The sequence below is a fragment of the Rhinatrema bivittatum genome, chromosome 1 (assembly GCF_901001135.1).
Source record: "Rhinatrema bivittatum chromosome 1, aRhiBiv1.1, whole genome shotgun sequence".
Taxonomy (NCBI): Eukaryota; Metazoa; Chordata; class Amphibia; order Gymnophiona; family Rhinatrematidae; genus Rhinatrema; species Rhinatrema bivittatum.
In genome coordinates this window covers 691,020,033-691,037,363 of record NC_042615.1, presented here as the reverse complement: position 1 = coordinate 691,037,363, position 17,331 = coordinate 691,020,033, and the positions used below count along the sequence as shown (strand labels likewise).

The window sequence follows — 17,331 nt, the reverse complement described above, 5'->3', positions numbered from 1 at the left end:
AAGGTGTTTCAAAGTCCATGCTTAACTCGCAGATCTCCGCACACTATTTCTACATGGGTCAATACTTACATCATTGTATATAGAAACTGACCATTTCTTCCCCCCAGTGATGGTGGAATTGCATACCCTCAGCCATTCTTAGATGTAGAAGAGTGTATATACCATATTCTTTGATCTATCTATGAGGCATTTGATACTATTTATTTTATTTATTTATTTAACACTTTTCTATACTGACCTTCATGGTAATAACCATATCAAATTGGGTTACATAGAACGGGGGTAAGAAACTTTAACACAAAAAACAATCATTTAACAAAAGGAGCAAAGTTACAATCAACAAGGTAGATAAAACTTGGAGGCATAGGTAGCCGGAAAAAAAGAGTAGAAGGAGGCAAATAACCAAGAACATAATAAGATTAGAAATTAGGAGATTATACGTGTTGGATACTCAGAGGTTCATAGTTCCATAGTTCGTGAAGTGTGGCTGAGGGCCGTTGTGTTTCGGAGAGTTGCGGGAAGGCTTGACGGAAAAGCCAAGACTTAAGTTTTTTCCTGAATGTTAGATGGCAGGGTTCCAGTCTAAGATCTGTGGGGATGTTGTTCCAGATTGTAGGGCCTGCTGTCGAGAATGCCCGGTCTTCCTTGATAGTAAAACGTGTGGCTTTGGTTGGGGGGGCTTGCAGAGTTCCTTTGAATGCTTCTCTAATTGGTCTGATAGAGGAGTGGAGTCTGAAAGGGATTTCGAGGTCGAGCTGTAGTTGATTGTGGACCGTTTTGTGTATTATGGTGAGGGATTTGTGTAGGATTCTGTAGTTTACTGGCAGCCAGTGTAAGTTCCGGAGGATGGGTGAGATGTGTTCTCCGCGGATGGTGTTGGTCAAGATTCTTGCTGTGGCATTCTGTAGCATCTGTAGAAGTTTGGTGGTGGAGATGGGGAGTCCGAGGAAGAGAGCGATGCAATAGTCTATTTTGGCAAAGAGCATGGTTTGTAGGACTGTCCTCAAATCGTGGAGGTACAAGAGGGGTTTGAGTCTTTTTAAAACCTGAAGTTTATAGAAACAATCTTTGGTCGTGTTGTTGATAGATACTATGGCATGTATCTATCAGGGCATTCTGAATGGCTTGGACAAAAGCTTGGGGAAACAGTGGCTCAAATCAAGGAATGGCATGTGATGGTCAGTCCCTAATTACGAGACAGGAATAGCAGTCTTCTGCAAGGCATACTTACTACACTTTTAAAAGACTGTGTTTTCAGAGTCTTCCCTTTCAGTAATCCCAACTATACTGGATGCCACCTCTACTTTCTCAATAGAAACAATTTCCCACTCATGTTAGCATGAGCGCACCGTCAACTGAAAACCACACAACAAATCCATCCAAAGGCTGAACCAAGTTTTTGACCACCTTTCAAAACCAGCAACAATCTTCTCTGATAGGGGGGAGAATCCTGCACTACTTAAAGGCACAAACTCACCAAAGATAGTTTGGTTTTCAAAATTGTGGAGTCTAGGATACCTCATCACTCAGACTTCAATACGGATCCACTTTACTTGATGCAACTCTTCTTGGAAGTAGAGTCGCTTCTCAAACAGTGGATGATAGAACCTGTTTCTCCCTATCAACCTGGCCAGAGATTCTACTCCTGCTAATTTCTTGTCTCCAAGAAATCCGGGGGACCGAGATCCATTCTGGATTTAAGAAGTCTGAACAAGCATATACTCCGGGAGAAATTCAAAATGTTTCCTCCACACAATTTTCCCCATCATCCAGAAGGGAGAGTAGATATGCATCTTGTATCTAAAAGATACTTATGCTCATATTCCCATCCATCTCTTCCACTGGCATTACCTGTGTTTTATGGTGGACTCTTCCCACCATCAGCACAGAGTGCTCCCTTAAGCCTCTTGGCAGCACAAAGGGTCTTCACCAAGTGCTTGGCTGCAGTAATGTTGCATCTGAGTATCAAGGCATTCAAGTCTTCCTTTACCTGGACCACTGGCTTGTGATGGCGAATTCTGACACATCTATGTTAACCTCGCCTGCAGAAGTCCGTACAATTGCTACAATCAAAATGATTCTTAGTGAATTTTAAGAAATTAACTCTAATTCCCTTCTGAAAAATCAAATTCATTGGAATATGGCTAAGTTCTCTACAGGAGAAAACTTTCCTTCTATCAGATCAGGTAAATACGCTCAAATTCCTTCTATACAAACTGTTCCATTCTGATCTGTCAACAGCCAGATAAGATCTAGTCATTTTGGATTACACGACATTGGTAATTCACGTAGTTTCACTAACCCACCTTCATATATGGCTCCTACAGTGGGATCTCCGCTCCTAGTGGGATCAGCTCATCAATCCTTGACAAACAAAGTAAGAATTTCACAGTAAATGAAATGGCATCTACGTGGTGGCTAGATCCTTACATTCACTGTCTACTTCCTTACCAAGTTATGTTGGCAACGGATGCCTCCACAAAACGTTGGAGAGCCCACACAGGACCTTTTTGAACTCATGGAACGTGGTTATTCATGGAAAGACCATTTCAAATCAGCCTCCAAGAATTGAGAGCGATCAGATATGTTCTAACATTTACATGCTTTCTCGTAGGGGAAGAGCATTCTCATTCAAACCAGCAACCAGTTGCCATATTCTGTGTGAACAAGCAAGGGGCCAGGGTCATGTATTCTTTCCCACAACACAATAAAGATGTGGGCATGCGGACATCAAGCTGTCTTGCAAGCGACCTGTATTCCAAATCTCCAACACATTAGCAGATTGCCTCAGCAAAGTTTTTAACCACACAAATGGTCATTATAGCAGTCAATAGCTGATAGACTAAGTCTATGGGGACTTTCAGCAAACAATTTATCTGCATCTGAGCAAAACAGCTGTAAATGTTTGCTCCATTCTTCCCAGCTAACTCAGATTAACTCAGGACATTTTTTCTGTTCAATTGTAATGTAGATATCATATACACTTTTTCACCATTTCCACTGATAGCCAGAACAGTGCTAAAAATGCTAAAACACTGGGTCTGTCTGATCCTCAGCATGGCCCAAACAGGTTTAATTTGCATATCTAGAACAATCCTCTGATCCTTCTCAGATGAGATCCATACTTAACTCAACAAGAGGGAAGCCTATTTTATTCAAACTTTCCCTCCCTCAACTTGATGGCTTGGATGTTGAGTGCTCAGTGATCGCTGCATCATCCTTATCCAAATAGGTTGAAAACAATAGAGTCTGCCAGAAAACCAATTGTATAAGAACCTACAATTTTTAAATAGAAAAGGTTCTCTACATAGTATCAGTACAATACCTTGGATCTGTGTGAATGCGAACCTAAATAATTGTTATTTTCTTTCTTTGTGCTTCAGGCATTACATATCAGTGCCATAGGATTACTGTTGACATAAAACATGGTTAGCTGCTAACTCCATCTTTTAGTTTCCAAGTGCATGAAAGGCTTATGACATATTAAACCTCCAGTTGTGAAACCACATGTTCCATGGGACCTAAGCATGGTCCTGGCAGAACTGATGAAACCGCCATTTGAACCATTGGAGTCTGCTTCTCTCAAGCTTTTAACATGGAAGGTAACTTTTCTTGTGGCAGTAACTTCAGTCAGAAGAGTCAGCAAAATTCAGGCTTTAGTTCATTATCTGCCTTATATGCAGTTCTTCCACACAGGGCATTGCGCCACATTCACCCAAAGTTTCTGTCAAAAGTAGTTTCAGCATTCCATATTAATCAAGCTATTGTGTTACATAGTTTCTTCCCAAGTCACATGCACATAAAGGTAAGAAAGCCCTTGATGACTTAGATTGTAAAAGAGCCTTCACTTACTATAAAAGAAGAACTCTGTCACATCAGGCTTTATAATTATTCTTCTCTTAACTATCTTAATAGACTGGGCATGGCAATGGCCAAACATACGTTGACCAGCTGGCTAGCAGACTGCATCACACACTACTATATGCTAGCAGGTCTACAAATTACAGTTGCCATCAAGTCTCATCAGAGTAGAGCCAGTGGCTTATCTGCGAGCCATACATCTCAAAGACAGTTGTAACAAGGTCATCAGTATACATCTTTGTGTCCCATTACTGTCTGAACAATCTCTCAAAGAGTGACAGTAAATCTGGACAAGTAGTTTTACATAGCTTATTAACCCAGTTGTCTACTCTCCGTGGGAGGGTCTAGGTTGCTTACTCGGTAAATGCTCCACTGCAGCCCTCAGCTTGGGACTTACATAAGTCATAGTTAATTCGGTCCTGTGTGTCGCCGGAAAAAGCAAATTTTCTTACCATAACCTGTGTTCTGCATAGACAGTAGGATGAATTAGCCATGCTAAATACCCACCTTCCTCCCTGGAGAGTTGACTATCTACCAAGAATTAGCTCTAAAATCAACTGAGGGGATCACTTGCAATGCCTGATCAAGAATTCTTGCACATGCTCAGTAGAACAAAACTTCTACCAGCTGAGTGAAAGGTCCATTCGGTGCCACCAAATGCCGTCACCCACATGTTATGGCTAATTCATCCTGCTTTCTATGGAGAGCACTGTTTACGGTAAGCAACTTGGTTTTATCTGCCGTTTAAAGAGTTATTCTTTTTGATGAAGTTGGAGTGGTTTCGAATTACATGCCTTCTTTGCATTTTCAAAAGTAGGCGCATTCCCCCCCCCCCCCCCCCCCCAAAAAAAAAAACATTGGCACATAAATTAGCAGGTATAATCTATGTGGGGATAGTTTTGGTGTGATAATTTTCAAACAAAAAGTATATGCGTATTTTCCCTTGGAAAACTGGTATAAAGTCTGCAGATCAAATGTACCTAAAGACTTTACACCAATGTGGGCAGTTACAAAATTACACCCATTGGGGTTGGAAAGGGTGATTTTCTCTGTCTCTGCTTACTAAAGAAGCATCTCTGCTCACTTATCCACACATTACTTCTCACCCCCACTCATACATCTTGCTCACAGTTGCACTCTCTTGGGGTCTAGCGTCTCTACGCAGGTCCTTGCACTCATACACTCACACCTAATGCTCAGAAACACACACCCATAAACCTTCCAAAAACCACAAAGCACAAACAAAAACAATACTTAAAAATCAGGAAAACCATATTTCCATTTTATATTAGCCCCTGCCCAAGGGCAGTCCTGTACCAGGAATAAAAGGCTGCCATGAAGATCATCATCTTCTTGCTTTTCCTAGAGTCAGATCATCAAAATGACTGGGGGAGACTGAAAGAGAGAAAAAGGAGTGTCACTCAGAATGCCTCACAGAAAGGCAACAAACAGCAAGTGCAAATTAGAAAAAACAGCAAAGTACTCTTCTTAGATTGCCTCTTCCAGAAGAAATTAGGCTGCAGGGAACAAGAAATAGAGCTTTTTTTAATACAGGGCTTTGATACTGGAATAACTTAACAAAAGAGCTACAAATATTGTAGAATTATTTGATCTATAGAAAATGCGTAAAAACATAATTCTGTTGTATGTTTGGGTAACCAGAACTTTGGTCTATAGCTGTATTTATGGTTGCACTAAATCTCCCAGATGTTTAGTGCAGGAGGTATTTTAACCTGTAGGATCATGAGAAGCGAGCAGGCTCTGAAACAAGTAGATAGATTCTCAGATTTATTATCTTTAATTTGAATGTAATCCCCCTTATGACTAAGGCCTAGATTCATCATTCCACTATAAATACAGCGGAATGATCTGAGGTGAAAAAAAGGGGCAGTGGGCCAAAAGTGTGCAGTTGGCTGCATCGCGGTGGTGCGGTTTCACTTGCCTTAGGTGCAGCTACGCCACACACTATTGCCCCCATAGCAAAAGGTGGTGCTATTTCCCGTGCTACTGCCAGTGATAATGTCCAAAACATCGCCCGCAGCGGTACCGCCACCTCATTAGCCTTATGCCTGCCCAAACTCCTCCCTAATTCCACCCATCCCCTAATTTAAACTTTACCGCCAAGATGCACCCATTATCGTATGCGTTACGGCGATATCGCATGCAATAACGATCTAACGCATGCAATAACAGCCCATCGCATTTTAAAGAATGACCCTGTTAGGAAAAGTATATATGCACAGTGCATTGGCAAACTTTATCAAATCTTTTATTAACAAATATTTAAACAATGAATATAAATGCAAAATGTTATGTGCATACACACAGCACAATTTAAAAAAAAACACATTTCCGACTATAGGCCACAGAATCGCTGGCTTCTTCAATGGACACGTTAAAAACTGTGTAAGTGCACGCATTTCAAAGCAATACTCATATAATCTTGATAAATATCAATCACAGTAGGGTACAAACAGCTGTATAGTTTTCAAGATTGTAAAGAGTTGAAAACGCAAATTTTTGCAAATTTGAATAAAAGACTGCCAAATAGATTAATGTGAAATCTGGAATGATCAAAAAATAGGAGACTATTATTTATTAATTTATAACACACTTTAACAAAAAGTGAATCTAGGAGGAAGTGACGTCATCGGTCCAAGATGGCATCTTAGATTTTTTCTCCGACTCTCCTCTAAGCATTAATTGATAAATATCCCAGTTCCAGCAGTCCAAAATCTTTAAATTTCCATCGCTGAGATGCACTAACAATAGACGTTATGTCCATGAAGAAAAAGTGGTGGATCTCCAGCAATTTCCTTCGGTGCCAGCGGCTCCCGTTTTGCGGCCCTAAGCAACATCACGGGGGGAGAAGGCCCGGAGGACGCAGGGAATAAACAGCGTCAGGAGACGCTGGAATCAGATGGAGGAACCGAGCCTATTCAAAAAAAAGACCTTCAAAACTGGTTCCAAGACCTGAAAAACGACATTAAAGCTTTGTCGGATGAATTTCGGGACACTATTTCTATTCTATGCACCGATATTAAAGAGCTAGGGCACCGGGTGGACGATAGCGAAGCTCAGTTGGAAGACCACGGATCAAATCTTTAAAATCAGAAATTGAAAATCTGCAACATCTACAGGAGGAAACAACATTGAAGTTGGAAGATATAGAGAATAGCACGCGGCGCAATAACCTGCGTATTCGGGGCCTACCAGAAGAGCCAGCATACGCTAATATAGCAGAGGTAGTCAAGCTTATCTGCAGTGCGATCCTTCAAGTGGCAGCAGCGACGGCCGTAGGAGACGCTGCGGAGGTTCCTGCGACTGTAGTTGTGGAGAAGGCGCATCGGGCGTTGGGAGCGGCCCCAAGAAACGCTCCTAGAGATATTGTGATCTGTCTTCATAGTTTCACAGTTAAGCAAGCTATAATGAAAGTGGCATGGCGATTAGAAGCCTTTGAATGGGAAGGTCATGTCCTATCCATTTACAATGATCTCTCCCTGGCTACTCTGAAAAGGCGCAGGGATTTTCAACCAGTTAGTGTTTCTCCGGAACGAGCGCCATAAATACCGTTGGCTATATCCTTGGATTTGGCATTCACTGTAAAGGGAGTGTCATCTAGAGTTAAAACGATGGAAGAAGCAGTCACTATTCTGCGAGAGGCTGGTATGGAGATCTCCTGCTTGGATCCTTTGAGAGATTCCGCTCAACCAGCAGTGGAACAAGCTAAATGGCAGAGGGCGGGGAAAGGAAGTCGCCGCCTGAAGAGAACATTGGGCTCGGGTGAGCTCTGGCAACCAGCAATATCTGAAGGCCGGAAAGAATTAGCCAATACCTGAAGGTCTATTGTGAGCATATGGAAGCTATGTTTTCTTGGATTCACTGAAATGGGAGTGCAATGTATACTGAGTCAACAGAAGACAATCTACACTACAGCTAAATTCTAGAAACTTGAACTGACTTCTGTTTTTTTTTCTTTTTCCTATTGCATTTCTCTTTTGGAACTGGAGAAACTGAGTATGTTTTTTACATGGGAGGGGACGGGGAGACCAGATGATGCTTCCTCTCTTAGGGGTCTGCCACATGAGGGGAGACCCCAGATATATCAGGGGGAAGGGAGGGTCTTGGGGGGGGAGAGAAGGGGGGAAGATAATTTCTTTTAGTTGTGTTAGAACTTGAAAGAACAATAACTAGTATGATCTAGAGTGCTGACAGAGAAAGGGGGATATCGGATTATGGCTCCACTTAGATTCTTATCCCTCAATGTGAAAGGTTTAAACTCGTCAATGAAGCGAAAGCAGTTGTGTAATGACCTGTCCCGGCTTCATGCTTCAGTGGTGTGGTTTTTTGTTTTTGTTTTTTTGGTTTTTTTTTTACAAGAAACTCATTTAAGGCGCCACCATGAGCATTTATTTCGCCCGCGTTTCTTTCATCAAAAATATTTTGCAGCCAGCACTCCAGATTGTAGATATAGTGGAGTCGGAATAATGTTTGCAAACAATCTGGGAGTGAAAGTACTTGCTAAGTTGGAAGGCTCTAAAGGCCGTTATTTAATATTGGCGGTGGAGATCCATAATTGCAAATTTACATTGGTTAATGTGTACTGCCCAAACCAAGACCAGGGAGTACTGCTGGATGAGATCAATTAGAAACTGCATCACTTAAAGGAGGGTTATTTAGTGATTGGAGGAGATTTCAGTCTGGCACATCAGGTTGGCATGGATACCTCCTCGGGGAAGGGCGGCTCGAATAAGAGAGATAGGCGCTCCCTTATATGGTTAATGACTGATTGGCAATTGCTTGACATATGGAGTCTCTTGTATCCAGGTAGCCGCAACGTCTCATTTTACTCCAGGCCTCACGATACATATTCACGAATTGATTACTTTCTAATTGATAAAACTTTGTGCGATCACACTAGGAATGCTGATATAGAAAATATTACATGGTCAGACCATTCTCCGGTGTAGTGGGAGGTGGATATGCCACATTGGGATCCAGGTGTCCGCTTTTTGAAGCTGAATGATAGTTTAATAAAAAATAAACTGCATCTTCCTAAGCTGTAAAAGCAGATAGAGGAATGTTTATTGCTCAATAATACTTCTGAGATATCTCCAGTGACATTATGGGAAGGATTGAAGGCCACCATGCGAGGAAATTTTATCAGTCTAGGGACATATCATAAGAGGCAAAAAGAACTCTTGAGGAAACAATTATTAACACAGATCTCTGACCTAGAAAGAGAACATAAACAGGGTCAAAAGCCTAACATGCTCCAGAACCTAGACGAGGCCCATCAGGCATTAAAAGAGTTAGATGCTGATCAAGTTGCATATCAATTAGATCTCGTGAAGCAATTATACTATGAACAAGGTGATAAACCCAGTAAATTACTGGCACACAAATTGAAGGGTCAAAGGACACAATCCCATATTCATGCTGTTAAAGACCGGCAAGGACAGGTACAAACTAGATTGATAGAAATTGACATGTTTTATGAAATTTTATGAGGCTCTATATACTATAGATCACAAAGTTACAGCTGATGACATCTCACAAATTTTTGGTAGGGTAACATTACCTTCTATTTCACAAGAGGCCCAAGTCATATTGGGATCCCCTATACAAATGTTGGAAATTAAAAATGCTATTAAATCTCTAAAAGCGGGAAAGGCACCCGGTTTAGATGGGTATACACCCTTATTTTATAAGAAATTTATGGGAGTATTAGTGAATCCGCTCACAGATATGTTTAACGCTCTAAGGGAGGGACAGTGTTTATTGCCCAATGGAAATACTGCAGGGATTACGATACTCCCCAAACCAGGCAAGGATGGAATGTTATGTGGGTCGTACCGTCCTATATCTTTGATAAATATAGACCTAAAATTGTTAGCTAAGATTTTGGCCACTCGCCTACAGGCAGTGATTCTTGATCTGGTGAAGGAAGATCAAGCAGGATTCATGCCAGGAAGATCTACCTCTGATAATGTCCGTAAGATTCTGAATATCCTGTCGGTGGTGAAACAGAATAAATCCCCGTCAATCCTCCTGATTATAGATGCAGAGAAGGCATTTGATAGAGTTCACTGGCCTTTTCTGTTTGTGGTGATGGAAAAGATGGGGGTTGGGAGGCTATTTTTAGGATGGGTAAAGGAGCTGTATAGGGACCCCCGGGCCTGCATAAAAATAAACGGGGGCTATACTGATACTTTTCCTATTCATAGGGGTACTAGGCAGGGGTGCCCACTCTCCCCTTTGCTTTTTGCTCTGAGCATGAAACCCTTAGCTGAAATGATTCGCACTACACGAGAGATTCATGGAGTACAGATAGACAAGGCCCAATATAAAATTTCTCTATACGCTGACATATTTACAGTAACGGAGCCAGCTACATCATTGAGGGTGTTGACAACAATTTTGGAGCAATTGGGGTGGTTTCCAGATTTAGGGTTAACATGGATAAATCGGAGATTCTTCCTTTGGGCCTTCTGATCGCACAACGCTCTATTTTGTCACAATCATTTCCATACCAATGGACGAAAGGTCCTATCAGATATCTAGGGGTTAATTTAGTAGAGGAGCATAAAGATCTTTTTAAGGTGAACTATGAACCTTTACTTAGCAACCTACATAAGGATATGCAGAAATGGGATAGATATCATGTATCATGGATGGGAAGGATCGCAATTGTGAAAATGAACTTATTCCCCAGACTTAGCTAACTTTTTCAGGTGTTACCTTGTTTGATTTCAGATGATTGGTTTTAGGCTTTACAATGGAAATTCTTTTCTGACGGTTGGAAAAGAAGGCCCCCAGAAGTTGCCTGAAATGTTTTGTATAGACCAGGGTCAAAGGTGGATTGGAAGTACCACATCTAAAAAAATATTATGTAGCATCACAACTTCAAGCTGTAGTAGAATACCACATCTTAGGTAATAGGAAACAGTGGATGACTATTGAGGGCTCTAGGCTGGGGAGAGAGAATTTGGAGAGCATCTTTTGGGAATGGAAGAGACTGGATTTTCTGGAGCCTTCCATGTTGCCATCTTTACGCTTAATTTGACACCATGGTACAATTGGAGGGAGCGTTTAACTGGGAAAAAGGGATATTTTTTCCAATTCAGAGCGATGTCTGAATTCTCTGTTGGATGTGTGTCTTGGACCTTTCAAACTTGGGTGGAGAAGGGACTCTATAGAGTGCATCACGGCTGGGAGGGCGGGAGTTATGAAGCCCTTCCAAATCTTGCAGGGGGACTACAATCTTCCGACCACTGATTTTTTGGCATATGCTCAATTACATCATTTTCTACATAGCTCTGAGGTCTCTAGAGATATAGTGCGAGGAGTTTCATTGATGGAAGGTTTTTGTATAGCGAATAAGAAACCTCCTAAATTAATGTCTAAACCAGCGCTTCTCAACCTGTGTTTCGCGACATACCAGTGTGTCGCCAAGCACCGGCAGGTGTGTCGCGTTCTCCCCCGCTGCTCTTCCTTCCCTGCTGCCATTGCCACCGGGCTATCAGTACGTTCAAGGCCAGTGGGAATGGCAGCGGTGCTAGAAGAAACTGTGGCACCTGCGGCTGGCCTTTTCTTCTTCCCGCTCCCCCCCCCCCCCCCCCCGTGACCCGGAACAGGAAGATGTACGTGGTGCGCGGGAAGGAGAGAGCCGTGCTGCATGGAAAAATAGCTGTGGCAGCAGCATCGGCCCCCCTAGCAATCGAAGCAGCCGGTAATCGGGAAAGGAGACAGCAGCATGAGCCTCCCGCGGCCAATGGGATTCTTCTTTCTTCGCCTGCGGGGGCTGGAGGAGGAGACTGCTGCAGCTACCATTTGTGCTCGGGGGGGGGGGGAGAGGAAGTGAGTGAAAGAAAGAGAGAGAAGCAGGCAGCCAGCCTGTGTGTGATTGAGAGCATGTGTGTGATTGAGAGAAACTGGTCAGAGAGCTGTGTGTGTGTATATGTGAGAGACAATGAAAGTGACTGCTCAGGGGAGATGACTGATATGTATGTGAGAGTGTGAGACATTAGTCAGGGAGGTGACTGATGTGTGTGAGAGAGAGAAAAAGCATGGAAGTGAGAAATCTGGGTATGTGAGAAAGCATGGGCGTAAGAAGCCTGGTGTTTGGGGGGGGGGGGGTGAAAGAAAGCATGTGAGTGAGAAGCCTGATTATGTGTGAGAGAGCATGGGAGTGGGAAGCCTGTGTGTATGTGTGTGTGTGTGCATGCATGAGAGAGAGAGACTGGTTGGTAAGGTGACGGTGTGTGTGAGAGAAAGAGACTGGTGTGTGTGAATGTGAGAGAGAGAATATGATTCAGGGAATGAGAAGCCTGTGCATGTGGAGAGCGAGCATGGAAATGAGAGAGACTGGTGTTTGTGTAACAGAGAGAAAGTGATTATGGGAATGAGAAGCCTATGCATGTGAAAAGTGTGAGCATGGGATTGAGAAACCTGGGTGTGTGTGAGACTCAACATGGGAGGGAAAAGCCTGTATATCTGAAAGAGAACATGGGAGTGGGAAGCCTGTGTGTGTGTATGCATGAGAGAGGTCAGGTGACTGGTGTGTGTATGTGTGAGTGTGTATGTGAGAGAGAAAGAAAGTGATTATGGGAATGAGAAGCCTGTGCATGTGAAGAATGAGCATGGGAGTGAGAAACCTGGGTGTGTGAGACAGCATGGGAGTGAGAAGCCTGTATATCTGAAAGAGAACATGGGAGTGGGAAGCCTGTGTGTGTGTGTATGCATGAGAGAGGTCAGGTGACTGGTGTGTGTATGTGTGAGTGTGTATGTGAGAGAGAAAGAAAGTGATTATGGGAATGAGAAGCCTGTGCATGTGAAGAATGAGCATGGGAGTGAGAAACCTGGGTGTGTGTGACACAGCATGGGAGTGAGAAGCCTGTATATCTGAAAGAGAACATGGGAGTGGGAAGCCTGTGTGTGTGTATGCATGAGAGAGGTCAGGTGACTGGTCTGTGTGTGTGTGTGAGAGAGAGAGAGAGAAAGTGATTTTGGGAATGAGAAGCCTGTGCATGTGGAGAGAACAAGCATAGGAGTGAGAGACTGGTGAGTGTGTGTGTGTGGGGGGGGGACAGAGAAAGTGATTATGAGAGTGAAAAGCCCATATATGTAAGTAGAACACGGGAGTGGGAAGCCTGTCTGTGTGTATGGCATGAGAGAAACTGTTCAGGAAGGTGACTGGTGTGTGTGTGTGTGTGTGTGTGTGTCAAAGACTGTTTGGGAGATGATTGGGATGTGAGAGACAGAAACTGGTCATGGGGGCATGACTGGTATGGTGTGTGTGAGAGACATGGGCACTAAGGAAGAGGACCATGAGTATAGAGCTTAGCTTCTACTGCTGCTTCTGGTGTGTGCCACGGCCTGCATGGAAGGGGAGTAGGAGAGCTGCTGGAAGGGGTAAGTAAAGATTGCTTTTTAAGTTAATTTTTCTTGATTGACTGCCATTTTAATTATTTAATATTATGTGATGTCTGCTCTTTTGAGATTTTATTGGTGTTTGGAGAATGTTTAATAGTTTTTATGAGTTTTTAATTGTTGGATGTTATTCTGTTCATAGCTGTTTTGAAACATTTATTCTGCTTATTAGTATAGATTTACAATTATTTCTTTGTGGGGATCTATAGCTGCTTGCTAGTTCTGTTTTCCTAATAAGAGGTGTATTGGTTTTTAGGGCCTGATTTAATATTTGTAGTGTTGCCTTTTCATAGATAGAGTTGCTCCTGTTTGAGTGTATTCCATAATACAGGTGTAACTGTGTGCGGATTAGTTTATGTGCATTACTACAGATCCTGGGAGTATGTTAGGTCGGTTCTGTGTCTGTTACCTAGATGAGATATTTTACTAGCATGTAAGCGTTTGTATCAGTCTTATTTGTTGTGTTTTCTCGAGGACATGCATTGGTGGTAAACTGCTGTCTTTTCATAAGTAGGGCTATTGAGCCTGGAAGTAGAAGGAGTTTGAGTTGCTGTTACTGAGATGACACCAGAACCAGAATATCTTTTTTGTAGGGTGAGTTGTATGGGGAATGTCATAATTCTGCTTTACATCCATTATTGTGAGTCAGGGGGGTTCCCATGGATGCAAACTGTACTTTTACATCTAGCCCCGTGATGATCATGGGTCAGTGTGTCATGCATGTGAGAACAATCTGTCAGGTGTGTCCCAACAGAAAAAAGGTTGAGAACCACTGGTCTAAACTATATAAACTGTTGGAGGATGATGGGACATATAAAGTTGCACATATTAGAGCCTGATAGCAGGATCTGGGGGGCGTCTGGGACATTGAACAGTGGGATGCTTTTTGTCTGGGTCGTCATTCTATGTCCACTGCTATGATTGAAAATGAATACAAAATGTTTTACAGGTGGTACTTGTGCCCTGCTACTCTGGCAAAATGGTATCCCAAGCTCCCGAACACCTGCTGGCGATGTGGGTGTCGGTGCGGGAACCTTTTTTCATGTTTGGTGGTCCTGTCCGCTCATCCATGCTTTCTGGGTTCAGATTCAAGGGATGGCTAAAGCTATGTTGGGAGTGGAACCTCTTTTACAACCAGAACTCTGGCTTTTGGGGATGTGGACTGAAGAACAGGGGATATCCAATTTGCGGCTAATGCGTTATTTGGCTATAGCGGCCAGGTTAGTTATAGCACATTGGTGGAAAAGAAAAGACTCACCTCCTTTGAGACTAGTGATCACCAGGCTTATGGGCATTAGAGCCATTCTGCAGAGATACCTTAGCTAAATATGGGAAAATATGGGCTCCCTTTGAAAAATGGCTTCAAGATAATACGTACAAGTGCTGAGCTATGGAGCGTAGACATGCTTTACTACTAAACATTTCAATCTAAGAATGAGGCGAGACAACTGTGGTTGTTGTTTTTGTTTGAGTTTTATTGGACTTTATCATGTCTCTATTCTGCAGATGTTACATGCTTACATAATTTGTTACTATTCATGTGTGGTATTGTTGCTTAGTTATAATGATTATACTAGATATGATACCTAATATGTATGGGGGAGGAAGAGGGGTGGGTTGGGCGATTGTAGAAATGTTTGGATGACATGACTGTCTCTGCGGGGACGTAGCTGTATGAAAAATAATGGCATGTATGTTTTATATTGTCCAAATAAAAAGTTAAATTACAAAAAAAAGTGAATCTAAAAAATGGTTCTAAAAATATATCATTATCTTACCTGTCATATAACTGACAGGTGCTCAATTTTTTAAGTTAGGAGAAGGCAGAATATCAAATCTTTATGAATAAATAACTCTGTCACCTTATAGATGACTGTGATGGCATGGTATTTGATTTTAATTTGGTAGGAAGCTAATATTTGTTCATGGATTGATATTGTTGATTTATATTTGTGGTGTTCTATGGGGTCATCATAAACATTTGTCTTTTATATTTTAATGTCTGACTGCTGTAACTTGCTTTGAGCATGTCTTTTTGCATGAAGCAAGAAATACATTTAAATAATTCCTACAAGAACATTTCTAATAAGGGGCATCTCCTCACTTTCCAGGCAAGCTCCAGTTGATACATGGTGGCATGTCTGAACTGCAAGACATCGGCCCTTCAGAGAGGGAACTATGCATTCAAGGTAATTAAGGGAAAAATAGAAGTGTCAACAAAGTAGGATATATATAGAGGTTACAGTTACACTATGAATAAAGAATACAAAGGCCGGATGCACGGGAAACACTGGCCATACAATTTAACCAAGAAAAACAAAGTGACAGCATAATAGATACACTGAGGAAAATCAAACCCCAGACTGTAAAGAAGGGAAACAATGCCACTACAGTCACTCGAGAGAAGGGGAAAGGAGGACGTGTAGGTACCATGTTCAAGTTGATCTAAAGGGGGACTGCAAAAGGTACACACACAAGGTGCATATCCTCCCAGAACTAGTAGGTCATCCTTGACCCAGAAGCTTCTTTCAGTTTCTTTGGGCTTCCAATTTAGTTAGAGACAAGAACTAGTGATTTACAATTGTATTTATCTAAATCAGCCACTAGATGTCACTGTTGTACAATGTCAGACTCTCACCTCCTTCCCCATCTAAGGGTTGTGAACAGTCTCTATGAAGCATCTCTGACTTAGGTAGTGGAAGCCCTGAGCCTGAAATTGAGCCCAGGTTTCTCCATATGGTATTGTTCAGCATTGCCACTGGGCTAGCCTTCAGTGGGCATTCTTTCCCCCTCTACCTCCTGCAGGTAGTATCCTTGGTGCAAGATATCATGCTCTGGTCCTGGGATCAATAGAAGCTCCCTCACTGGATCTTTATTTGTCTGGAAAACATCCCATAAAGAGGAGAATTAGTGGATTGAGTCACTAAGTGCCAAGTTAAGTATTGCTTTAGAAAAAAGACTCAATCTCACTTTGGTGTAGTACACATTGAACCTGTCAATGATATGTATGTAACCTACGCTTGTCACACAGACTAGATAGAAGACACGTCTAATTTACTGGTGTTGGTAAGAGGACCCACCAGTTGTAGCAGTCTTGGTCCCAGTACTGATCCTTGTGGACCAGATGTAAGAATGCCTGTGGATGTTGACTGGGAGCAGTAGAACTAATGACCATCCCCTTAGTCAGGCAGTAGATATCATGATTACCTAAAATCTGCCTTTTTATACTGTCTATTACTGCTGAAACGGTGGTGCCTTTCCAACCCTTAAATGGGCCAAAGTACTTTGTGCTGCCTAGGCACAACTGACAGCCATTTTCTGCCCTTGGTTATTCTAAACTGGAGACTTGCGAGAACAGTTTCTCTTTGGCCTGCACATGTCTGTTGCAAGGGTCAGCAATTGCTGACACACGAGTCACATGGTGGCTTATGAGTATATTCTGACTGGCATGCCATTCCTTATACCCGCACTATGCCATGGCATCACAGGGTAATTTTTGTTCATCTCATGCATTGGCTGTCTTGGGAATTTGAAAGTGCTAAACTGCGGTGTGGGTGGGAGGAGTCTCAAGCCGAGGCAAGGCCTAGAGGCAACAGAATGTTATTGGGAAGAGGGACATGAACTTCCCTGCCCTTGAGGTCAAATTTGGTACTCTGCCAAAAAAACCCAAACAGGTATAGTGGTTTACACTTGGTGATCTTGCTTCCATGAGTATGACATGCATCCCTATTTATAGTATTGACAGCATACTGGTATTCAATTCATCCTGTCCTGAAACACAGTGCCAGGTAATGTGTGTGATGGATGAAAGCAACGCGCCCTGTATAACTATTCTAAGTACTGGATATGCAGGGTAGGTGATGTGTGTGAGATGAGGCTGTGGTAGCCAATGAGTTAATCATACTGGACTGTGTGGAAGTGATTCTGGAGACCATGCATTCCAGCAATACAGCGTTGGAGGATGGCATGGTGTGTGTAAAGTAAAGGAGTATGTCTCGCGTCCAATGAATGTTGTCCCTTCATGAAGAAGAGTTGTGA

General features: G+C 42.5%; 1 protein-coding gene across 4 annotated transcripts in view; it reads left to right on the top strand.

Annotated features, from left to right (window-relative positions):
- The window catches only part of POC5 (POC5 centriolar protein), a 189,089-nt gene that overhangs the window by 46,904 nt on the left and 124,854 nt on the right, over positions 1-17,331 (top strand). For all 4 annotated transcript variants that reach the window (XM_029575225.1, XM_029575207.1, XM_029575232.1 and 1 more), the window contains one exon: positions 15,405-15,482. In XM_029575225.1, the coding sequence (XP_029431085.1) occupies positions 15,405-15,482 (78 nt within the window). The remainder of the gene's footprint in view (positions 1-15,404; positions 15,483-17,331) is intronic.